The sequence below is a fragment of the Aedes aegypti genome, chromosome 1 (genome assembly GCF_002204515.2).
Source record: "Aedes aegypti strain LVP_AGWG chromosome 1, AaegL5.0 Primary Assembly, whole genome shotgun sequence".
Lineage (NCBI taxonomy): Eukaryota > Metazoa > Arthropoda > Insecta > Diptera > Culicidae > Aedes > Aedes aegypti.
In genome coordinates, this window is record NC_035107.1 from 295,205,226 (window position 1) to 295,232,012 (window position 26,787).

A 26,787-nucleotide genomic window follows, 5' to 3' on the forward strand; every position below is an offset into this window, starting at 1 on the left:
TGATTAAAGAGAAAGTAAACAAAGAGAATTTAGATAGGTCCCCTTTCGAGATTCTGAGAGAATCCTTTCTCGGGATTTTGAGAGAACCCTTTCTCGGGATTTTGAGAGAATCCCTTCCTGGTTTTTGAGAGAATTCCTTCTCAGGATTCTGAGAAAATCCCTTCTCGGGATTCTGCGTGAATCCTTTCTCGGGATTCTGAGATAATCCCTTCTCGGGGCTTTGAGAGAATTCCTTCTCGGGGTTTTGAGAGAATTTCTTCTCGTGATTCTGAGAGAATCCCTTCTCAGGATTCTGAGAGAATCCATTCCCGGGATTTTGAAAGAATTCCTTCTCGGGATTGTGAGAGAATCCAATCTCGGAATTTGGAGAGATTCTCTTCTCAGAATTCTGAGAGAATCCCGTCTCGGGATTCTGTAACAATCCCATCTCGGGATTCTGAAAAAGTCTCTTCTCAGGCTTCTGAAAGAATCCCATCTCGGGATTCTGAAAGAGTCCCTTCTCGGGCTTCTGAAAGAATCCTTTCTCGGGATTCTGAGAGAATTCCCTCTCGGGATTCTGAGAGAATCTCCTCTCGGTATTCTGAAAGAGTCCCTTCTCGGGCTTCTGAAAGAATCCTTTCTCGGGATTCTGAGAGAATCCCCTCTCGGGATACTGAGAGAATCCCCTCTCGGGATTCTGAGAGAATCCCCTCTAGGGATTCTGAGAGAATCCCCTCTAGGGATTCTGAGAGAATTCCCTCTAGGGATTCTGAGAGAATCCCCTCTCGGGATTCTGAGAGAATCCCCTCTCGGGATTCTGAGAGAATCCCCTCTCGGGATTCTGAGGGAATCCCCTCTCGGGATTCTGAGAGAATCCCCTTTCGGGCGTCTGAGAGAATCCCCTCTCGGGATCCTGAGAGAAATCTCTCTCGGGATTCTGAGAGAAATCCCTCTCGGGATTCTGAGAGAAATCCCTCTCGGGATTCTGAGAGAATCCCTTCACGGGATTCTGATACAATTCCTTCTCGGGATTCTGAGAGAATCCCATCTCGGAATTCTGTAAGAATCCTTTCTCGGGATTCTGTAAGAATCCTTTCTTGGGATTCTGAAACAATCCCATCTCGTGATTCTGAGAGGATACCCTTTCGTGATTCTGAGAGAATTCCTTCTCGGGATTCTGAGAGAATCCCCTCTTGTGATTCTGAGAGAATCCCCTCTCGTGATTCTGAGAGAATCCCTTCTAGTGATTCTGAGAGCATCCCTTCACGGGATTCTGAGAGAATCTCTTCTCCGGATTCTGAGAGAATCCCTTCTCGGGATTCTGAGAGAATCCCTCTCTGGATTCTGAGAGAACCTCTTCTCTAGATTCTGAGAGAATCAAATCTCGGGATTCTGAGAGAATCCCATCTCGGGATTCTGAGAGAATACCATCTCGGGATTCTGAGAGAATCCCCTCTCGGGATTCTGAGAGAATCCCTTCTCGGGATTCGGGGAGAATCCCATCTCGGGATTCTGGGAAAATACCTTCTCGGGATTCGGGGAGAATCCCTTCTCGGGATTCGGGGAGAATCCCTTCTCGGAATTCGGGGAGAATCCCATCTCGGGATTCGGGGAGAATCCCTTCTCGGAATTCTGAGAGAATCCCATCTCGGGATTCTGAGAGAATCCCTTGTCGTGATTCTGAGAGAATCCCTTCTCGGGATTCTGAGAGAATCCCTTGTCGTGATTCTGAGAGAATCCCTTGTCGTGATTCTGAGAGAATCCCTTGTCGTGATTCTGAGAGAATCCCTTGTCGTGATTCTGAGAGAATCCCTTCTCGGGATTCTGAGAGAATCCCTTCTCGGGATTCTGAGAGAATCGTTTTTCGGGAATCTGACAGAATCCCTTCTCGGGAATCTGAGAGAATCCCTTCTCGGGATTCTGACAGAATTACTTTCTCGTGATTCTGATAGAACTCCTTTTCGTTATTCTGAGAAAACCCTTTCTCGGGATTATGAGAGAATCTCTTCTTAAGATTCTGAGAGAATCCTTTCTCGGGATTCTGAGAGAATCCTTTTTCGAGATTCTGGGAGAATCCCTTCTCGGGATTCTGAGAGAATCTCTTCTCGAGATGCTGAGAGAATCCTTTCTCGGGATTCTGAGAAAAACTCTTCTCGGAATTCTGAGAGAATCCCTTCTCGGGATTCTAAGTAAATCCCTTCCCGGGATTCTGAGAGAATCCCATCTTGGGATTCTGAGAGAAACCCTTTTCGTGATTCTGTGAGAGTCCTTTCTCGGGATTCTGAGACAATCCCTTCTCGGGATTTTGAAATAAGAGCTTCTCGAGATTCTGAGAGAATTCTTTTTGGGATGCTGAGACAATCTCTTTCCGGGATTCGGAGAGAATTGTTTCTCGGGATTCAAATCCCTTCTCTGCATTCTGAAATAATCCCTTTTTCGGAGATAATTCCATATCAAGATTCTGAGAGAATCCCATCTCGGAATTCCTAGAGAATTTAAATTTGTTTTGGAATAAATAAAAAAAACATTTTGATTTAAATTTTGTATAGCTTATGCTTAGCGCCGTTCAAGCTATTGAAACCCAAAAATCGGAAATGGCTCATCATAGATTCATCATGCTCTTCAATTACGTATATACAATGATCCCAGACAGAAGCGCGTACCGATTTCGACAGATGCGTAAACGCACGGAAATTTGGCGAAATCAACCACTTGCCAATATTGTGGGCTACTTGAGGGGAAACCAGTCGGGCCGGCCGCGTCTCGACTTAACTCCACAAGAAAAGCATAATAAACAGCTCACAAACCCACCGGTGCGTGTGGCGCAGTGAACCGTTCCGACGATGGATACGATGGTTGAATGTGTTAATGACCGCACCAACACAACCATCTACCTACTCTTGGCTGGCTTGTGGCTTCGGCTGGACGAGATAGTAAACCTGAGTAAGCGCCTCAAATTTTGGGCCCTACTTTCCACGAATAAACCGCTCAGCAAAATTAGCACGTGAAAGTGAAAGAGTGGCGGTCGCTCTGCCGACACGCCGATCTTGATAATGTACTGTATCATAATGTTTTTGTTTTGACGATGCGGCTTGGGCTTTCGCCCGTTATCAGTGTGTGGATTCACGTTTTTTTCTGAGCTCAATAGGAAACTTACCTCTTGGGTTAGTTCGGCCGTCACGGGGGGCACCTCTGCGTCGGAATCATCGTTCAAATCCAACTCTTCCTTCTTGATCTGGAAGAATTCTTCCTGAGGTTCCTGCTTGACGACGACCGCGTTGTTGGCCACGGCACCTTCTGCGGAACCGGCCTCTTGTTCCCCGAGGGGTTCCTCCTTGACCTTGATCTGTTTGGAGCGAGCATCGCACGACTGGCAACATTCGTGCGAGCTGCTGCCGGCTTCCTCCAGTTGTTCTTCCAGTTTGGGTTCGTTCAGTTCCGGTTCGAGAACGTGCTGCTGAAAGAAGTTCGGCTCGAAGGGCAACCGGATAAGATCTTCAAACATGGGCGGAGGTTCGTTTTTCAGCGGGATTGCATCGAGGGCGTAGGTGTTGATGGGAGCTTCGCCGAAATCGTTGAGGTCAGCCATGTTCTGCTCGAGAACGGAGGTGCTATCGGCGAAGGGGTCCGGGTTCAGGAAGATGTCCTCGGTGTCGAAGGATTCGAACGAGGGGAGATCGATGGTGACAGAGGAGGTGGAGTTGGGGGGCTCCTGGGTTGAGACCGGGGCCGGAGAGGAAGCCCTGGTCGTGGAGGTTTGATTGGTTGAGTTGGAGTTTTGTATGTTGAGCAGGTAGGCCTGCAGGTCGAAGTGCGTTGGGACATTGTACTGCGTGTCGAACCGGGCCAGATCTTCGATTATGGAGGGAAGGGCCTTCCGGTTGACGTAGGTTTGGTCGGTGAGGGGCGCGGCTCGCAGTTCCAGCTGCCAGCCGCCGACGCCGGTTCCAGCCAGACGCGTCTCCCATTGTAGGTCCAGGTAGTTTTCCGGATCCACCCGCAGCAGACTCAGCGTCAGTGCAAGGTGGAGCAGCTGTTCGACGTAGTTCTTTTTGCCGGAGATCATTTTGCGTTGCGTTTATTCGATGTTGGGAGATTTCAAAAATAAAAATTCACTCTTCTCGACGAAATAAAAACAAATTTCACGCGTGAGCACTAAATACAGTCTCTGAGATCATTGAAATAACGAGGCGAGAGCGGGAGGGTGTACTTATATGATAACAGAAACACAAAAACTGGTTGCAAATTACACTCTAAGGGTATGATGAATCAGTCTTTTTTCGCATTATTACTGCGCACAGCACTTCACATTGATAGTGAAACGAAGGCGACGACGACAGGTGTGAGTACTGTGTTGTTGCTTCTCGGTTTCATCAGATCTCGGTTGAAGGCACTCTAGGTGGCCTCAGTCAGTCCCTAATTGCTTCCATAACAGTTGATGTTGATTCTTCAATTCTGCTGATGATCGATATTCAGTGGTAAACTTTAAACCGCTCAGTTCAATAAACATCGAATTTTGCACTGCCACTGACTGTCCTCAATTTCGTTCTCCGTATTTGCACATAGTGTCTTTAGTTGCAGCACCGTTCTCCGGGGGGTTTCATCACCGCGCGGACTTGCCGGCGATGTCGTGTGCTTTCTGAAGTTGAAGGTGTACTTTTATGGTCAACTCGGACTCGACTCGACTCGAGTGATGAAGGTTCGAGGCTCTCGCGCCCACGGTGCTCCCCAAACCCCGTTATTATCAGAAAAAAAATCATATCAAATCTGTGCTCACCGCCCTCGTTTTCTATGGCTGAGATGCATGCCTGGGCAAAGATTAAAACAAATCGCAGGACTTGTTTTTATGGTTTAAGTCTACAATTTCAATGGTAATAGTCAGCGCAATTATCAGAAGAAATATACTATCAAAACATGGTTGGAAGTTGGTTTGTTTAGTTAACCCTCTAATACCCAACCCCGCCTTTAGACGGGGTATACTTTGGAATTTTGTGTATTTTTTCGTAGCTCGGAAATCAAAATGATTTTATTTTTGGCTTATACCTTGACTCTCAACACGCATATAAGAAAAGTTTTTTATGACTTTTGAAACTTTTTTGTATTTTTAGAAATTGTTTGAAAAATTGCATTCTTATATAACCTACAAATGCCTGGGCTTCATTTAACGTGTAATATAAAAAATCGTACCTTTTATATTTTTCTACGATTAACCTATCACAAACGAAGAGCCTGGTGGTATTAAAATCATTCCAAACCTGTTTTTCCGTTAGTTACACGAAAAATAAAATACGCTCCGAAAAAAAAATTAAAAATTTAATATTTTTAAAAATACCGTAACAATTAAAAATTTTGTTATTGTCAAAAATCAACAACTAGAAAAGGCTTCAAGAAAAAATTAAAAAAGCTAGGGATGTTCAAAAATAAAAATTCTTCTTCTTTCTGGCGTTACGTCCCCACTGGGACAGAGCCTGGTTCTCAGCTTAGTGTTCTTTATGAGCACTTCCACAGTTATTAACTGAGAGCTATGCCAACTATGCCAATGACCATTTTTGCATGTGTATATCGTGTGGCAGGTACGAAGATACTCAATGCCCTGGGAAGTCGAGAAAATTTCCAATCCGAAAAGATCCTTTACCGGTGGGATTCGAACCCACGACCCTCAGCTTGGTCTTGCTGAATAGCTGCGCGTTTACCGCTACGGCTATCTGGGCCCCCAAAATTTAAAAATTTGCGAATAAAAATAAATAAATGCCCAAAACGTGTTTAGAACGATTTTAGATAAGGTACCGCGGGGCAAGTGGGTAAATGGGGTACGTGAACACAATCGATATATTTTACTGAATATGTGAAATAACGTTTTGAACTCATGCGCAAACCTTTGAGGCCATTGAGAACATTACGATAGGTAAGAGATTTCTGAGATTTTTCAGCCATTATTGCATAATAGAGCGAAAAATTGTTAACCTGCCAACTGTTACTCCGTAACAAATTGGCGGCGTACAATCTTATTTTAATATTGTCAGTGGAAAAAAGTTGCGGAAAATAATTTCCTGTACCACTTCTTAGTTGTCCTCTGTGACAGTTTCAAACTGCAATAAAAAAAGTTTTAGAATTAATTTGACGTAGACCTAAAAATAACTAAATTTAAAAACCGTCAATTTTTTATCAGGTGGGGCAAGTGAAAAGTTTATCATTAGAGATTGAATTTGTGTTTTCTCTTTAAGTAGCCATAAGTAAACATGGTTCGCAATTATAATAGAAAAACATAACGTGCTGATAATTCAAGAAACACTATACTCAAGCGTTAAATGCTATTAGAAATCATGGAACTTCTCTAAAAGACGTTGCCAAACATTACAATAATAATATGTCTTCTTCGGGCAGCCAATTGAAAGGAAGACGTTGACTGAAATGTTGCAATATTAGAGAACACACGGAAATCTCGTGGAATGTCTATGTAAAGCTAGTTCAAAACATAAAAATGGGGTGTAGGAAAAAAGATTCTATATACGTTATTTAAGGATTCCGTTTGATTTTTCCCGAAGAGTTATCCGACGTTATATTCGACTTTCTCAAAAACAAATAACGAGCGGTGGAAATTCTACAGAGCAGAAATGCAATTGCTATCCTATAATGTAAGAACTAACATTGGAAATGTTGCAGTTATAATGTTGTCGAATCATTGCCACTAACATAACTGAAGAGAAGAAAATTAAAGTGAAAAGAATAACATTTTCTTTGTTTACATGTTACTTATGTTATTGTTCATTGGGAAGTCTAAACAAATGTTAAAGTTAATAGAAATCGTGGATATAACTGTTTGTTTTTGAATTTATTGTTCAAAACGGTAAACTTTTCACTTGCCCCACTTTTGGGGTAAGTGAAAAGTAAGAAGACATTTTTCAAAAACATTTTCTGTATTTTTTTCTTCAATTTTTCATAAAAATCAATTTCAGCATGCTGCTTATAGTTGGTGGGAGTCAAGCTAAAAAATATACACGACCTCATTTATTTCAATTTAAAGTTTCTAGAATTTGAAGAATCTCAACTATGCCATTTCCATTACCCACTTGCCCCACGGTACCTTAACGAAAAATAATACTTAAATCGAAAATAAAAATTTGGGTATTAGAGGGTTAATAACTAATAACTGAGCGGAATTTTGAAGGAGAGCATCGACAAAATTTTTAGTTACACCCTTTTTGAGACGTAACCATTGGGAACATTGATTTTGATCGTTACGCATAAACCTTTAGAAAACTACTATTGTGCTATTAACACGAAAAAGAAGATACCCGACTGGGAGATCAACACTAATATTAACAATTTTTGGAACATTCAAATACAGTTAAATTCTTCTAGAGAGAAAATTCAACATCCCTTAGTAGAACTTATAGATGTTTGCGCACTTCTAGAACACAAGAAATTGTCCGATCTTTAAGCATAGCCATACCCCATTCGATAATACCTACTTTTATCTACATCCATGGCTGAACTCATACAGCTATAGGATGCTTTATCGAATCGAGAAAAGCAACCAGGGCTATTTCTTTGGCTTGGAGTGATTTCTCGATTTCATTTACCAGCGACTGCAGCGCCGTAAATGGTAGATTAACCTGAGTGATACGCAAATTGACATTTACAAAGAGGCTTTTCATTAAACTTGTTGACTCGATCAGGCCATCAATTTTTTTTTCATTGTCTTCAAATGAACAGAGGAAAGGCTTATAGGTCTAAAGGCTTTGAGAGTTGTTTTATCCATTCTTCCAGCTTTTGGAATGAAAACAAGTCGAACCTTTCGCCACGGTCTTGGAATGTATAAAAGCGCAACACTATCTTTGAATACTTCGGTTAAGAGCGGACAACTCGTCTTTCTTCCTTGTTAGAGTAAGGCTGGAAAAATGTCATCTTTCCTAGCAGATTTGAAAGGCTGAAAAGCTGTGATAGATATATATCGACCATACATGTCTTGCCACATCTAAGACATTTTTTTTCATCCGAATATGAGATCGATTCAGGGAAAAGAGTTCTCATCATTACTTCCAATGTTTCCGAAGAGTCAACAGTAAAACTTCCGCCTCCATTTTTTCAAGGCTGCCTGGATCGTTTTGGTCTTTTGAAAGGATTTCGTAAAGCATTGCAGCAGCGGGAGCGTTGTTGATGTTTTCACAGACTCGCCTTCAGTCATTACGTTTGGCGTTACTTAGTACTATGTTGTATTCTGTTAGGGCTTTTTTTTTGTATTCAACCCAATCTAAAATTGCTCTATTGAACAATCGCCTGGATTTCTTCCTCAATCCTGCCAGCTTGTCATTCCAACACGACACATCCCTGTTAGATGGCCTTTGTTGGATAGGACAGCTAGCATGGTAGAATGAGATCATTTGGTCAATGATCCCAAAAGATGCATTTTTCAGTCGTGAAACAGTCGTAAACTGTTCACCGTTATACGAATTCTTGTTCGTTAAATGAAAACGATAGAGATCCCAGTTGGTTTTCTCTGGGTTTCTGTTATTTCTGAACCAGCTTCAAAATTGAACCAGATTTATTCGGTGCTGCTCCAAATTGTCGCAACAATGTCTCAAGAATGAAAAGTTTAGTGAATGGTTTAATAGGAGACTTATGAAATTAAATGGGATTTATTGAGGTCATCATAAATCATGAAACATACAGTTCAATGCACTGTACCATGTAAACATGAATTTTTGGTTTTAGTATGGTTTCATGAGGCAATATCGAGTCATAGAACATCGACTCATGGAAGTTTCACTTATAAAACTGAAGACATTGATCATGCTATAATAAAACTACCAAAAAATTGAACAAATTCAAATCCCCATTCGATCAGACGATATGAATATCAATCCTCTGGAAATAACTTAATTTCTGATCCAAAGGAGGTCCACACATGTTGAACGTTCATGGTTATAAGGGACTATCAGATAAGTAAACCCTGGGATGGCCAATCTAAAAATGTTCCCCATAACATCATAGGAGCTTGGAGCTAGTTATAGGATTATATTTTCGAACAATTTAGTTCCATCAAACAAGTTGACCCAATGAGGAGCTTCTAAAAAAGGTTGCTGAAGAATTTCTCCTGGGAATATAAAAAATATTACACTAGACTCACAATAGAGAACAGTGTTAAAAATTGCACTTGAAAGCAAGATATGGCCATTTTGTTGCGCATTCAAACCCGTTGTATAATATTGCTTTTAAGAAGCTGCAAATAGGACTGTGTAAAAGTTGGAAACGATAGCATCGTGAAACTAATAAGCTTGCTGCCTCCTGAGAATATTCATCATATTTTTCAAGCCATACTTGATACTTCTAATCTCGAAAGATTTCGCGTCACATTCAGTAAGCCATCAATTTCTCTAGAAGTTTTTTTTTAGAATTTCCACGTTTATACTTCTAAGATTTGTTTTTCCATATCGATTAACATAAGAACCCCTTATGAAAATTCTCCACAAGTAATAGGGTTGAAATTTATAAATTCACCTTATGAAACCGAAATTTGAAAACAAAAATAGTTTTCGCGGCAACCTGGAATCGTACCAAGAACCTTGCAATCGATAGGCTCGTGCGTACACCTCGCGCCTATCGACGCCTGGTGTGATGCTTAAACGATACATAAAGCGTTCGTATTGCGATAATCGTTCCATCTTTCATAAGGCAAAATGTATGAATTTCGATAGTCCAGTTCGCTGCCTTTTTATTTGAAAAAACACTCTGTGCTCGTGGACACCACTGTGCCGGAATGATAGTTATCTGTAGCTACTTTACCGATACAGATCTATTTTCAAATAATCTATATTTACATCTACTTTCACTCTCTTCTACTCCTTTACTCTCATACCGAGCAGGTAGGAGAGTGCTCTGCTGTTAGTTCAATCAAGGTCCATATAAGCCATAGTCCATTGCTCTTGCAGTGGTTCATTTTGCCGTGTTCCTGATTCGTTTGAAGATAGCTGCCTTCGAAGAGAGTATACTGGTATAGTCAGTTTGTCTCAGTCACCATCTGATACTGACAGAGGATGGATGTGCTCCTCAAGCACAGTCCTCCGTGCGGCGCCTTCGGGTGGCTGGACGGGTTGGCTATTTGTAAAGAAGTATATCAAACATTATAGTATGTTACACTGATGGCTACTTTCTTGAGGGTAGAGTTGGCGCAGGTATATATACTCGTGAGCTAAGGCTGAATCAGTTTTACTCACATGGTAGAAACTGCACCGTTTTTCAAACGGAATAATTTGGTCTTTTGTGCGGAGTGTAATCAGCACTTCAATATATACTTCTGCCCAGATAGTCAGGCTGCTAAAAAAGCTTATACTTCGGCTAACTCAAGGTCGAAGCTTTTTATCGCATACCGAACACAAATCGAGGAAATGAATTCAGTCAACTCCGTAAACCTTGTATGGGTACCTGGCCATTCTTCCATCGCTGGAAATTAATTGGCTGATGAGCTAGCTCGCGATGGAGCATCGCATTACTTCATTGGCCCTGAGCCAGCTATTCCAATTTCAAAGTACTGGTTGAAGCTTTAGATAAATTCTTGGATGGCAACTCAGCACAAGCAATATTGGAATTAGAGCCGTGTCGTTAAACAAAATTGTAAATTTTGAAGGATGGCGAAGTATTTAACAAATCTGTCAAAGCAGAATTGCAGTCTCTTGGTCAGAGCGTTGACTGGCCACAGCCGACTCAACTATCACATGACAAATATTCAGCGTGCTGGCTTATTTGTGTGAGATAGTTGTTCCGATTATGGAACTTCCTGTCACCTGATATGTAACTGTCCAGTTTTTTGCGCAACTGCGATTTCAACTACTTGGTAAACACTTATAAAGTGAAACTGAATTCAGAAGCCAGAATCTTCAGGACATTCTGTTATTCTTAACCCGCTGTGGTAATGAGCTATGTGCTCTCTTTACGTTCATTCGTTTCATAGTGTCCTTTTTAGGGCGTTGTTTGAACCCATTGTGGTATGGAGCTACAATATTGGACAAAACATTTGCAACTTTTCAAATTTGGAGGCTTGAATCTTAGTTATTTGTGGACCGATTTGAACGAAATTTTCGCAGTACGTCAGATATAACTTGAATTTTAACATATATTTTTGCGAGATTTTTCCAATCACGAGTTCAAAAGTAATAACGGTTTGACTAAAGTGAATTTTTTTGACGAAAAATTATAAAGATTTATTTGAAAATATGAAAGCCCTACACATAAACTGTCTTCAGCAAACTTGTTCATATTGTCTAAATCTACAACTTTGCTGAAATGATGTCTTCATGATATTCCTTCAACTTTTTTAAATCACGTAAATTCTGAAAAAAAAAAATGCCAAAAAATTCACTTTGGTCAAACTGTTATTGCTGTTGAACTCGTGATTAGAAAAATATCTCAAAATATATGATAAAATTCAAGTTATGTTTGACGTGCTGTGAAAATTTCATTCAAATCGGTCCACAAATACCTGAGATCTGAACCTCCAAAGTTGACCATTTTGTATGGAAAATCGAAAAAGTTGCAAATGTTTTGTCCAATACTGTACATGCTCTAATTTGGCTTATGAGATTTTCTCTCTTCAAAGGATCCCACTTCATTTTCCTCCCTTTTCCTCTCCCATTGGGTATATGATGATATAGGCTCAAATATGGCAATGCAAGCCGGATGGTAGCGATTGAGTGTCTTAAAAATAGGAACTGTACAGAAAAATGACACCAGATTTTATTGGAAGAACTCCTGGAAACTGGAGAATCGGTAGAACAATAACTGGAGGAAGTCCTGGGAAATTCCTAAATAATAATATTACTGGAGAACTGCTAAAAAAATCTGGAGAATCTGGAAAAATTTCTGGACGAATTATTGGGAAAATTGAGGAAAAATCTCTGGAAGTATCGTGAGCGGATTTTCTCAAAGTTCCTCAAAATATTCTCAGGAGAAATTATTAGAAAGATTCTTAAAGCATTTTCTCAAGGAAGTCATGAAGAAATTTCTGAACAACCAGTCATGAAAGCCTAAGATTCTCTGAAGGTATCTTTGGAGTTTCTATAATGTTTCACTATGATTCATTTACAAGGTGGAAAAGGAAAAAAAGTGACTTCAGAAACCTTCCATTAAAAATAGAGACTTGCATTGAAATAGAGACCAAGTCTCCAAAAAAGAGACCTGCAACCAGTCCTGCCATTCGGTGCAGCGAGCAGCGAGTTTTTCAACCCCGCTCATCGTTATCATCATTGGCTGTGTCGTGTCCTCGTTGTTGATGTTTCGCTTGGCGTTTATGTTTTCCACTTTGCACCCACAGACGTTCCACTACTGTAGAGTTCCTTTGTAAATAGCCAGCAAACGGCTGATGCTTTGGATTACCTCTCTCTATAGTCGTCTGTGCTAGGCAGTGGCATTTTCTATTGAATTTAACGGAGCACTTGTATGCGATGTTTGCTTTTAGCGATCGTTAAATGGAAGACACGTGCAAAATGAGCTCCTTACATTGATGGTTCCTTGGATCGCATTTGCACTGGTTTTGTGTTCTATAACTCGATACATCTGTAACTCGATGGTCTTTTCAATATCGAATTATGGATGAGAACCTGGCAAACAAATGGTGCTCATCTTGCCCTGCCTACCACTGCGTCAATATGGCGAGCACTCTGGTGATGCACTTTCTGGTTTACAAAGAGGCAATGATGATGGGTTTGGCTTGACTTGGGCCTGATGCACAATGAGTCGATATAAGAAATGGGGCGACCGAGGACAATGAAGTTAAAAGGTTTATTTAGATTATGGCTAGACAGGTACGCAGAAACGATATTAGAGTGGATGGATTTTCAAAAATGTCCTGTGGGAAGTGCTTCGAAGTAACCAATCGAATTCCGAAGCTTTCAGTCAATTTATATCGTCTGTAGGCTAATTGGAAAAGAGCCGTATCTGTACAGCACATCACTAGTAGCAATGTCGAATAGATTGCGGTTTTATAGACCAATTTATGATTGGAAGTATGTTACAAGGAGAAGGTATCGACCGTGTTTAAATTATTTTTGTTATGGCTATAGCGATCATGCGACTCAAAGGTAAATGGAGCATTTAGAAGATTTTTACAAATGATTGAAAATGAATAGGTTCGATGCTAACTGACTTTAAAATGGCTTGCTCAATTTTTACCACCTTTACCTTTGAGTCGCATGACCGCTATAGCCATAACAAAAATAATTTAAACACGGTCGATACCTTCTCCGTGTAACATACTTTCAATCATAAATTGGTCTATAAACCGCAATCTTTTTTTACTTTTTCAAATCGACGTAAGTAAACTCCATACGGTTTCGAGAAAATTAATTCAGAAGCATCACAAACTGTCTTCTAAAACCGTTTTTTGACATTTTTTCGCCGTGTACATTGCTTAAATTTTACATACAATGAGCTTGCGTTCAAAAACTAAGGAAATCCTATTATTTCGCACAAAAATTTTATGACGAAATGATAAGCCGTTTTATTCAGTTACTTGCGACGTTTTTGTACCAGTGTAATATCGACTCAAGTAGTGTTTTGTTTTGATTCGTGGTTAAGTCACTTTGTCTCTCCATACAGCGGAGCGGTGAAAGAAGCGGTTAGGTTACAAAAGTTGAAAATCTAACTTTCGTCGTTTTGTAAATCCGGAAATTAAATGTTTTAAAAGTGAAAAATCGAGTTGGCTCAGAGCGAAACGTGAAGAATTTCGTCTGCGAAACACGTAGGATCGATTGAGTAAATTTATTCACGTTTTTGACTTGAGTCTGTTTGAACAAGTTTTCGAGAAATACCTGATTTCTGCGACAAAGGAAGGTTGTGTCAGCGAAATTGCCCATTGCACGGTGACGTCATCAGGAAATCGCTCTCTTTCCTTCCTTCGCGAAATCTGAAAACAACGGTGCCAGTACCTGTCATTGTTGACAGGTACTGGCACCATTGTTTTCAAGTTTTGTTGAAAAGCGAAAGAGAGAGAATTTCGCCGTGAAATGCCTAATGGGATGGTGCAAAACAAATCAGAGCCGATTTGCTGCTGCCGACTTGGAATGATGACGGTTGATCAAACAATGAATGAGTAAGAAGCGAACAGTTCTCGAAAACTTATTCATACAGACTCAAGTCAAAAGAGTATACAAACTTACTTTATCGATCCTACGTGTTAAGCAGGCGGAATTCTACACGTACCGCTCTGTACCAACTCAACTTTTCACTTTTAGAACGTTTAATCCGGAATTTACAAAACGACGAAAGTACGATTTTCAACTTTCGCAACCTAACCACTACTTTCGCCGCCCCGCTGTATGGAGAGACAAAGTGACTTAACCACGAATCAAAACAAAACACTACTTGAGCCGATTTTACACTGGTAGAAAAACGTCGAAAGTAACTGAATGAAACGGCTTATCATTTTCTTATAATTATTTTTGAGGGAAATAATAGAAACTACCTAGTTTTTGAACGTGAGCTGAGTGTATGCAAAATTTAAGCGAAGTACACGGCAAAAAAATGTTAAAAAGGTGATTCATTTTAAAACAGTTTTAGGAGATATATTGTGATTTTTCCTAATTAATTTTCTCAAAACCGTGTAAAAGTTACTTACGTCGATTTGAAAAAGTAATCGAGAGTTGTAATTGGTGGCGCATATCGGCGCCCTTAGGTGTGCGCGAGACGGAACTAGAGGTTCTCTAGGCTTTCCATGGACGGAGCATCCCAGAAAGGTTGTCCAATACTGATTTTAGCACAGACAAATAGACGTAACACTCTAATTATTTTCATCGCACAGCAGAATACCGCCCTATTCTAATATTTGATAGTTGGCCGACGGACCACTCGTGGCGCTCGCATCGCTTTTGTTCGATTTTGACTAGTATAAGTTTTAGTAATTTCTTAGACGATGCAACTTGTAAACTCTATAAACAGTCTATTTTTAACGGAAGGCCTCTGAAGTCTATTTTAACCAATATGGTCTCTAAAGTAACTTTTTTCCTTACTCTGCTTTCAGTGAATCCTACCAACAAACTCTAGATGTTCCAGAGAATCCTTCGAAGACTATTACGCGACAATTTATCAGGTTCTTCAGGATTTTCTTCGCAGATTATTCGATGAAATGCTTCAGAAATTCTTCTTGTGATTTCTACATAAATTTATTCTGACATTCTGATTTCTTCAGAGCTTCCTCTAGAAATTACTTCACCAAGACTCCCAAAAACTCTTCAAGGTGTTTTGGGAGATGCTGAAAGAAATTTCTTCAGAATTTGCTCCGGGATATCTTTGAGCACTTCAACGATTGAACATCCTTTAATTCCCCTAAGGATTACAGTGAAAAAAAATCCAGAGACTATATCAGGGTTTCCTGCAGATATTTTTTGACTAATTCTTCCACTGCTTTGAACATTTGTTACTCTAGAAGATCCTCCAGAGATTCCTACAGAAGTTCTTTTAAGAAAATCCACAAAGAAGCAGAATGTTCGAAGAAATTCGTCTAGTGATTTTTTTACTGGAACATCTCAGAATACATACGCCAATCGATCCAGGCATTTTAACATTGATTTCTTCAAGTGTGTATCTACATTTACTTCCAGGAATAGCTTCAAAAATTCTTTCAGATTCGAGGAAATACGTATATTTAATACTTTTCCAGGTATTCCTCAACAATACGACCTGAAATTCTCCCAAAATGTACTGTACATGTCAATGGTTGCTACTCCGTGATTGATCGGAACTGGTAATAATTGCACTAGGATCCAAATGAATAAGGGATGGGAGTTCCCGCTTACTCTCGAAGTGCAATTTTAGCGGATCTCATATTATTGATCTATAACGGCGCAGGCCACGTCCTTACAGTCAGTTGGGATGGGAGAGGTATTGAAACACGTCTGGTTATGTTGGGAGTAATAGTGGAAGTGAAGAAAATTTTATTGCTCTAATGTCTAAGCCTACTACAATATGTTATCCTAGGTTGCTATGGGTAGTCCTTCGGTTGCCATCCAACACCCCTGCTCAACCGAATAATCCTAGTTTACTTCGTAGCATCTCGAATGGTCCACGTGACAATCCTTTGGTGAACAGGTCTGCCAACTGCTCATTTGTCGGAATGTACTGGATCTTGAACGTACCATCTTGTAGCTTCTCACGAATGAAATTATACCGGATGTCCACGTGCTTCATCCTTTTGTGGCCACGTGGCTCCTGGGCAATGTAGATGCAAGACTGATTGTCTTCATGCAGCACTACGGGTTGGTCCAGCTTTATTCCGAGTTCGAGGATAAGGTTTCGCAGCCAGATTGCTTCACACACAGCGTGACTGAGCGAAACATACTCAGCTTCAGTTGAAGAGAGGGCAACGCTGCTTTGCTTGCGAGTCATCCAGGAAACTGTACCATCAAACACTTAAAACACGTTACCCGAGATGGACCGGCGGTCGGCCGGGTCGTTCCCCCAATCAGCGTCAGCATATCCAACTAGTAGCGCCGATCCTTCGTTCCTTCGGAATGCCAGACCGTGGTTCACAGTACCCTTCAAGTAGCGGAGAATGCGCTTCAGGTGACTCCAATGTTCGCTTGTCGGTGCAGATTGGTACCTGCTGAAGAAGTTGACCGCAGCACTTATATCCGGTCTTGACGACAGTGCCAGGTACGTCAAGCATCCTATCAGCTCTCGATATGGTTCGGAGGTCACTGCTTCATCTTCGCGGCGTTCTAGCTTCAGGTTCGGTTCCAGTGGCGTCGGTGCAGGTTTGCAATTCGCCATGCCAAACCGCTGCAGGAGGTCGTCAACGTACTTCGGCTGGCTGATCTTCATCGTTCCTTTCGCTTGATCTTGGTCGATCTTGAGGCCGAGGAACATCTTCAATAAGCCGACGTCAGTCATTTCGAATCTTGTTGACAGCTTCTTCTTCATTTCGGCTATCACGTCCATCCGATTTGAGACCAGAATTATGTCGTCCACATATAGCAGGAGATACACAACGATCTTCCCATCGCTCCACCAATAAAGACAGCTATCTAGATTGGAACGTCGGAAGCCCAGCTGGATTACGAAGTTGTGAAACTCTGAGTTCCAGCTCCGGGGAGCCTGCTTCAATCCGTAGAGGGACTTCTTCAGGTGACACACAAGGCTAGGATCACCAGACTCGAATCCTTCGGGTTGTCGCATGAATATCTCCTCCTTCAGTTGTCCATTGAGGAACGCGGTTTTGACGTCCATTTGGTGTAGGTGTTATCCCATCTGGTTCGCCACCGCCAACAGCACACGCACCGTGGTCCCCTTCGCTACAGGTGCGTACGTCTCGTCGTAGTCGTAACCCTTCCGTTGTGAAAAGCCCTTTGCGACCAGGCGGGCTTTGTACCGGTTGACGTTGCCAGCTTCATCTCGCTTGATCTTGAACACCCATTTACAGTCGACGATGTTCTTATTGGGTGGCTTCGGAACGAGCTCCCACGTCTCATTCTTCTGCAACGACTCCATCTCGCTGATGATGGCCTTCTTCCAGTGTTGCCAGTCGCTTCGCCGTCGCAACCCATCGATCGTGGTCGGCAGGTTCTCCATGAACGTCTCAGCATTCAACGCAAACGCCATCGTCGCATCGTCATGGTCCTCAGAAACACCTGTAGAACATTCCGCAGCAGTAGATGCTCGAGAGCCGGTAATAAAATCAAGGAACTTACCGGGGAGTTTGCGCTCCCGTTCGCTGCGCCTCGTGGTCGCTTCTGCAGGGCAGTCGACACGTTCTGGTTGCGAAGGGAGCGCGGTGTCGGCATCCTCGTCGTCGTCAGTTATGTTTTCTGCATTCACATCTGGTGCTGCCTTTTCAAACTGGGGGGCAATATTGGGTTGGCCCACCACAGGAGCTTCCGGTTCATCTTCACAATCTTCTGTATCTTCGTTACGCCACAGCACCTGCTTGGCATCATTCGGCGCAGCAACGGAACCATCTTTGTGCTCGTCGAACACCACGTCTCTCGCAACCGTAACTCTCCGCTTACGTGGGTCCCAGATTCTATATCCGTTCGCAGTGTAACCAACCATCACATTCTTCTCCGATTTGGGGTCCAACTTATCACGTTTCTCCTTTGGCACCCAGGTATGTGCCACCGAACCGAAGACTCGCATTTTGTCGATGTTGGGTTTTCGTCCATACCATATCTCATACGGTGTCTTCTTCTCTTTCAGCGCAGATGTAGGGCTCCGGTTGCATAGATAGGCAGCAGTCAACACTGCCTCGCCCCACATGGATTTGTGCAGTCCAGCTTCGTGTACCATCGAACGGGCCTTCTCCAACAGCGTGCGGTTCATCCGCTCAGCCACTCCGTTTTGTTGTGGGCTGTATGGAATGGTTGCTTCGACGTTGATCCCTTGAGTGCGGCAATACTTACGGAACGATTTTCCAGTATATTCTCCGCCGTTGTCGCACCTCAGTCGGGACACTCGAGTTCCAAAGAACGCCGTCACCCGTGCACAGTATTCTTCAAACTTCGATTGCACCTCATCCTTGGACTCCAGGAGGTACACGACCGTGAAATGGCTAAAGTCGTCAATGAACGTTACGAATGACCGCTTCTTGTCCCACGTCTTCTGCGTAAACGGACCACACACGTCCGAATGGATGATCTCCAGTGGACGAGACGCTCGTCGCTCTCCACTGTCGTCGAATGGTTGCCTTGATTGCTTCCCTTGGAGACAGACTTCACAGACACACCGTTCCGGCCAGTCCGAGATTTTCGTGGTCGTTTCCACCATTCCGTGCTTCCACAGGGTCTTCATGTTTGCCGTTCCCAAGTGGCCGAATCGTCGATGCCACAAATCGAACCCGTCCTTCTTCGAAGCCATCGCACCAGCTTCGCATTCGCCACCAGAAGCTGAGTAAGCCACATCTCGTAGCTCGATGTCCATCTTGTACAGCTGACCAGCTCTTCTGCCAGTTGCGACCACACTTCCGTTCTTCAAAACCTTCACTGTACCGTTAGAGATTCTTATCATCATTCCGTTATCTTCCAGGCGCCGAACCGAGAACAAGTTGCATGCCAACTGTGGGACGTAGAGCACATCCTTGACAACAGCCGGTACATTCCTTCCATCAATCAGCATATTGACTTTCACGGTGCCCGCATACTCCGCGAAAACGGCCTGACCAGATTTTGCCACCGCTATACGCACCTTATTGTCCAACGCATGCATCTCATCAAAGGAAGTCTTGCTCTTCAACATGTGATCCGTCGCGCCCGAGTCCAGGATCCAGTCGACGTTTTTCTTCGACACAGTAGCAACAGATAAACACTCCATGGTTTCCGTAGCAACGAACGTCATTTCCTCGGCAACGCTCGCTCCAAACTTTGTTTTTCGTGAAAATTTTCCATCCTTCTTTCGGGGCCGAGTTGAGCTAGAACCTTCAGCAGAACGGTTTTCGGGACACTCAGCTCGTTTGTGACCGTACTTGCCGCAGCCGAAGCACTTGATTCCTAGCTTCTTACCAGAAAACGCCGAATCTTCAGAATTTTCCGACTCACCTGCAGGACTTGAATTTAGTCGCTTCACCTGCTCGTCCAGAAGCCGCTTTTTCACATACTCCAACGTAAGCTGCTGTGGCTGTATCGTCTCCAGAGCCGTGATAAGCGCTCCGTAGGATCCGGGAAGCGCCAACAGTAGTTGGCACACCACGTCTTCCTCCTGCATGTTGGCTTCCGCCGTCCTTAGCTCGCGCAGAATCTTCTCGAACCGGAGCAAGAAAGCCTTCACGTCGCCACCTTCCGCCAGCCGCAGCTCTTGGAACTGCTTTTTCAGGATTAACTTGCCTGCAATTCCAATCCGTTCGAAGTTGTTCTTCAGCTCGTCCCAAATGTCTTTGGCCGTCTTGTGTTCCATACTCGAGCTGATCCTCTGCAATCCGGTGAATTAGCAGGTTCTTGCATCGTCGATCCTTGGCCATCCGTTCGTCCAGTAGCTTCTTCTTCCGCTGCCTCTCCTCAGCAGTATCGTCCGGAAGCTCCTCAGCGTACTCTTGATCCGTAATTGCCGTTTCCAGGCACTCCAGCAAGCCCCTGTCTTCCATCAGCACTTCAATCCTGAATTTCCAGTTGCCGAAGTTTTCACCGTTGAACAGCCAGAGTTTTTCGTCGCTCATCTTGACTTCTTCCGCAGAACTTGACCAAACGTTTCTTCAAATAAACTACTTCCGTTCTGGGCCAATAACCTATTGAAACACGTCTGGTTATGTTGGGAGTAATAGTGGAAGTGAAGAAAATTTTATTGCTCTAATGTCTAAGCCTACTACAATATGTTATCCTAGGTTGCTATGGGTAGTCCTTCGGTTGCCATCCAACAAGAGGAATGTTAGGGTGTAATGATTATTGCTTCTAGAGACCGAGAATACCTCTGCATCTCCACAATCACCACGGGAAGGGTGTTTATTAGTGAGGAAGAAAAAGATCTGGGAGTCACCTTTGGTCGGTGATGCGATCCCACGGATAAGGAGGAAATATACGACTTAAACTTAAAGCTAGTTTTGCATTTCATCTCGAGAAGTTTTTGGTAGAAGATACATCCATACATCGCACCGCTCAAACGTCAAATGAGTGAACTCGTGCATAGGTCCATGGACCGATGCACGAGTTCACTAATTTGACGTTCGAGCGGTGTCGAATTCACTTGTTTCCATGGTCACGTAAATAACACGGCACCGCTCAAACGTCAACGAGTGAACGCGTGCATTGGTCCATTGCAAAACTGAACCATGGAAGTACCATGCAGCTCTGTACCCTAATTCTTTCTAATATTACTTTAGTATGTCGATGCTTTCCTTCAAAACTCCGCTATGAGGTTACAGGTAACTAAACAAACCAATTTGCAACCATATTTTGATAGTATATTACTTCTGATGGCATGTGTTCTGATTCGAGTTAATAGTGATTAAACCACATATTTGGTTACAATATCAGATAAACTGTTTATCCTACGACAATCAGTACATCGTATGGTTTATTATTCTGTGTGTGTTTATTCGAGTGAAGTGTTTAGATCATGCTTCTGCAAGAGCAACGGCCCTCTATGACCGTTCAAATACTGTGTTGTTTGTCGCTAGAGTTGACTTTTTTTCCCTCCTTGTAAACTTTTTTTTTAATTTCGCCCAAACATGTAGCTTAGCCATAGAAACCAAGAAGTGAGCACAGATTTGATGGAGATGATTTTTTTCTGATAATAACGAGGTCTGGGGAGCACTGTGGGAGCATTAATACGTCACCCACAAAAGCGGTGGACTACTGGTTGCTTGTTTCATTCCTTTTCTGCTTCTCTTTACTGACCATTCGTGGTTCCGACCGTCTCCACCTTTCGCCGTAATTGCCCTTTCCGGAGGGGCGCCCTGAGCTACAGCAAAAACACAAAAAAGAGCCTCGCGCAACTGTATCGATTAGGGCCGACCCCAAGGGTGACAAACACCCGCCCGGGGCCAATCAATTATTCAAATCACCCGAGACGTATCTTCCGCGAGGGTGCCCTTGTTGTCACACAACCTGCACTTATCACTCTGTATGATTCTTATCAGAAAAAAAAAACCAATAAGGGCAACAATATCCGAAAGCGAATTTCACCACCGACTGCCTATAGGCAGCATACACGTCGTAACTGTTTTCACGATTCTCTTGGATGAATCCGCCTTCAGGAGGCACTCACTTCAATCTTCTTCAGTCTTCACTCGCGGATTTCGCACCACAACAAAAAAAGGTAAATAGCAGCGACGAATGACGACAAGAAGAGTCGCATCAAGCAGGCAATGACTTTTGTCTGTCAAAATATGCCCAGCACAAAAAAGCCTCAGCACTCAGGTGCGTATCCCCGGCAACGGGATTTCACTTCGCGGATGTTCCGAAAATTCACAAAAATATCTTCTCTGACGGATCGCGGGGATGTTGATGTCGCGGATGTTCACATCCGATTAAACCCAGCGACGCCAGGTTCGACGGAACGAGACCCGGCTCCTTTCCGCAAATCCTCACCCCTGGGGAAGACCAGCGATGATTCTGTTTGCGCAATATCTCACTTCGAGAGACAAGACAATGTCCGACGACCGATGATCGCACACACTTTTCACTCACTAAAGTTTCCTTCGTTCACGGCTTGCTGCGAGCAAAGCACTCTTGGACTCGAGTCGATCGCCACCGTAAAAGTTTTGGTCCGCAAAACACTTTCTTTATTCCGCGAATCCGCGATTGCAACTTATTGCAAGCGATTGGCGATTCTTTGCTGCAGCGCAGCGACGACGGTGTTGTAAAATACTAATTTCTGCTGTAATGATGGTGTGTGCAATTCGAATATGAATAATCATCATCGCACGACGGATGACGACGACGACGACGATGACCAGGAGTGGGAAACACACGCACACCAAGGCGGGAGCTTTTACGCACACGGCCACGGACGGACGTCGGCGAGAAACGTCATCATCGAATAACGCTGATGATGGTTTGATGATGGGGTGCGTCCAATCATCGTGTCACACAAATTTTAACAATTCGCTTTTGATGAAAATTCCTAAGATTGTATGAGGATTGTTACGTCGCTTCATAACCTTTTCAATTTTGAAGCGTAATTTATGAATACCCCTTATGGCTTTCTCGCGAACATGCGGAGTGTAGTGCACAGTGCTCAAACTGTGCTTGATGAGAGCTTTGTTTTGGGTTCTCAAACCGATTGTGAATCATGAGGAAGAATGTTCTGGGCGGAATAAAAGTTGCGGGCAGGTTTTGTGTCAACACTAAAATAGTTTTGTTTTTATCGTAGAAATAAAACGCTTCCCGGGTAAAAATAAACCATTAGATATTCAGTTTGGAAGTTTTTCAACAATGAAAATAATCTTTAGAAGTTGCACCATATAAAACACGTCAGTCGGACTCGTCTTTATTTCTTCTTTGACAAATGGGAGTCACATTTTTTCAACTTTTTCTATAGAATTTAAACATTTATTTCAACATCCCAAAAATAAAATGTAATTCATTGACCACATCTACAAAATAGGATAGACACTAGAGTGGTTCAAAAAATCGTTTTTGCTCCACACCGCTCATTTGATTCTAGATCAAATTCTGAGTCCTGTTAACTAATTACTGGGGCCTCCGATTTAAAAACGGTCTTCGGCAAAGTTGTAGCTGATGAATGTATCTCACAGTATCAACGTAGCTCTAATCCTCAAGATCACATGGGCAAACACTATGTCCGATTGAATGATTTGCTTGCTTTTCCCATAGTAATTCCCATATAAACTTTAAAGGGCTTGTGCAGTCTCAGTTTTCATCCAAATCAGCTCAAATTTTGGGAGGACACTCAGAATTTGATCTAGAATCGAATGAGCGGTGTGGAGCAAAAACGACTTTTTGAACCACTCTAATAGACACGCTTGCATTGGCGGTAGAATGCTTCGATAGTATTTAGAGGGTTTTCATCTTTAAAACCACAGAATCGCTTCATTGGGAATTAAAATGCTTTTAAGGTCGTCTATGAGCCAGCAAAAATCTATTCAAAAACAAATTATCCATTATTTAACAAATACAAGGAAAATGCGTTTTGAAATGTACAAAAACGTATAAGCATCGTGATGAACGTACTTTATAAGCCAGTAGGGTATTTTATGTATTTTGAACAGAGCGTTACGTGTACCGGGTACCCTCGTTGATTTGACCACATTTAATCTGAACACTTTTTAATTTGTACCCCGCTAATTTGCTCATCGTTCAGATTAAAAATAGTTCAAACGTCATTTATCTCATGGAACGGAGTAAAGTAGAATGGAACGCTGTGGAACGGAACGCATAATCAAAACAAACCAGTGAAAGAGGTAACCAGAAACACGTTTCTAGGGTGACTGGAGGTTCAAATTAAAAATGAACCCCGATGGTTTGCATGAGGTACCGTTCAAATTAACGGGGGTGTATAATTTGGCCACCTCCATTTGATTTTGCCGTAAATGGCCAAATTATATACGCGTAACGGTTTGTCCAAATTACATTGATCACCCTACATGATTGGTTATGGTATGACAAAGCTTAAATTTATACCCAATCAGAACATTATTGGAATCATCATTTAGAAGCGAGAAGTCTATGAAAATTATATGGTTCATTATAGGATCATTGTGGGAGAGAGAGGGAGGGAATTGTGTAGGTATTCCCCACAGTAAGGCTTAGTTTAAAAATAAACAGCAGAGCACCATCGTCGAACAAAAGTACCAGCAATCGACATGACTTCGACATAAGCGTCTCTTTAATATCCATGTTCAGGCGAGAAATCAGGTCCGTCACACTCGGGCTCAGATTGGGTACCACTTCTAGTACTGCATTTGGTCCCTCGGTAGCGCAAAAAGTACCCAAGTTTGACAGATCGCAGTACACTTTTCACGGCATTCTAGATTACCTTATGAGCCACAAAAATTTGGGCAACTGCAAGGGACATGGAGGTCTTTAATTTGTCTTTGGAGAAATCAACCACTTTCTAAACCTTTGTCCTCTAAAGTATCCACTAAAGAAACAGACCGTTAAAAATCCGTGGAAAGTTCCTCCAAATAAATCATTACAGCAACTTTTTTTGATCCCATTCGCATATCCATGTAAATTCTTCATGTTAAACAGAAATTTATTCTCCAAGTTGCTCATGGTTTACATGATTGAAAATTGTTAAATTTGTATGCCGTGAAAGTTGTTATTATGCAATGTTTTGACCTAAAATATAAAAAAGAAATTATTAAATCTAGATGAAGAAGTGTCTTTTAATTTGTTAAATCAAGAATTAATCCTTTTGACGTTTTGATATCAGCGTAAAATATTTTCAATACCAGTAAGCTTACTTTGATCCTGCCATAAAACAATTATAGTGTTGGCAAGAGATGTCAGAAGGGGGTGATTCAAATTTTATGGCATGCAAGCGTCCTCTCGAACAGAACAAAGAAAATCTGCTCCATGACTCGATATTTCCATAAGTCGATGCCCAACTAACAATTCAGAGCCACAAACAAGCATGCATGTTTAATTATTGTTCAATAATGGTAATGGCAGCTGAATAAAAAAATTGCTCTATAAAGAGCTGAGAAGGTGCTTTTTTAACACAAACTTAGATCAATGTTCAACGTTATGCATTAGAATGAACAAAAGTTGAATCGCCACTTATTAAACGTTTCCAAAGATTCTCATTCGACTAGTCAAGATTGTTCTACAAATGAGCTGAACAAAACATGTTTCCCCCAATTAAAAAGCCACTATTACACTAAACAAATGTATATGTATAAAAGGATATTCAGAAGACGAACTAACGTTTTACTTGCGTCGCACTTCAGCTATTCCCACATGTTTAACATAAGCATGAATAAGAGCTGAATAAGTATCTTATAAAATCTTAATTCAGCTTCAGTATATTATAAGAACAGTTGATCCAATAGAGGCCAAAATGACGATTGACAAACACATTGTTCAGCATCAAATGAGCCTTGTAAAAGCGATCACACTATAGCTAAATTTCATTAAATGGACAAAATATCCGAAATTCGTGTTGAGTTCCGAATGCATTTCAAAGCTAAATAAATTATGCTTTCTTAAAACTTTTGAAATAGCTGTTTAGAAAATAAACATGGTCAGTCTCCAGAAATGCAGAATTATTGTGAAAAACAAAAATAAACATTTAAGCTAAGTATTCCGAGTAGGAGCAAAGTACTGACAAACAAAGCGTGATATTGACTTGATTGACATAAGAGATAAAATATCTGAAGACAATATCAAAATTTTGTTCCTGGCACTTCTAAACCTATGAAAAATTTGATGTACGCAGATCTAATGAATAGCTCGCAGCTATTGGTAAAATCTTGCAGAATCTAAATATGACATGCCAATTTTGTTCTAGTAGTTTATTTTAGATATCATTTCCAGATATTTTATATCATTTATCTATCAAGTTATTATCACTTTCTGCTATCCATATTATAATCAGCTATTGCTAAGCTTTTTTCGCCTGCTCGGGATGTTTTTCCGTACAAGAAATATGGAAATTTCTTTGACAGAATTGATTAAATAAATTTCTATAGCCAGCTACATTTGAAATGACATTTCTTCACAACTAAATAAATACTGCGCTCTAAGAAAAATGATTTACTTGGCCATTTCCGAAAATAAAAATCGCATCAAGATATTCGAATATTTTTCTATTCAGGTGGGTTCTGAGGACTAACCCTTCAAATGATTCAAATATATTCATACAGAGAACTGTTACTTCAATGCATATGTAATAGGTTTATGAACAATACAAATAAAAAAATAATCAAACTATAATTTATAAAATTATTTAAGTTAATTAATCAGTTTTGAACAAACTAAAACTTATTATGAAATAAGAATAATTATTTCAGACTGTTTTTACTTTGTGTAAATAAACATTATTTTGACCAACATCGATATAAATTTTCTCACTGTGCGCTAAAAATAGCCGACTGAACTCAGCTTGGATCAGCACTAAACAGCAGCTGAATAATATGCTTGTTCAGTTGTAGATTAGCGTACCATGTGTTGATTAGACGTTGTCGAATAGAAGCTCGAACATGGTCAATATTCAGCTATGAGAAGTTTATATTTTGCACTGGACGGTACAATCATCAAATCTAGGATGGCGCAGATGGCAAGGCATACCGCTGACGATTGGAAGGTCTCGAGTTCGAATCCAGGTTACAGGCGATTTTTAAATAAGAATGTAATACTATCATAATAATAGTTACACTACATTTATAAAGTGCATAGAAAAATATTTTTTTGTTTTTATTAGTCTTCAATT

The 26,787-nt window shown here is 41.6% G+C and overlaps 1 protein-coding gene across 5 annotated transcripts in view; it reads right to left on the reverse strand.

Annotated features, from left to right (window-relative positions):
- Positions 1-26,787, reverse strand: part of LOC5565942 (segmentation protein cap'n'collar) — a 255,950-nt gene that overhangs the window by 182,188 nt on the left and 46,975 nt on the right. Inside the window, exons 1-2 of one of the 5 annotated variants that reach the window (XM_021838213.1) lie at positions 21,288-22,287; positions 3,137-4,618 (exon numbers count right to left, since the gene is read on the reverse strand). The exons of 2 other annotated variants lie outside the window; for them this stretch is intronic. In XM_021838213.1, coding sequence (XP_021693905.1) covers positions 3,137-4,045 — 909 coding nt within the window. In that variant the 5' untranslated portion in view covers positions 4,046-4,618; positions 21,288-22,287. Of the gene's footprint in view, positions 1-3,136; positions 4,619-21,226; positions 22,288-26,787 lie in introns of those variants that run through there. 2 more of the 5 variants (XM_021838212.1, XM_021838211.1) reach the window with 2 other exon arrangements.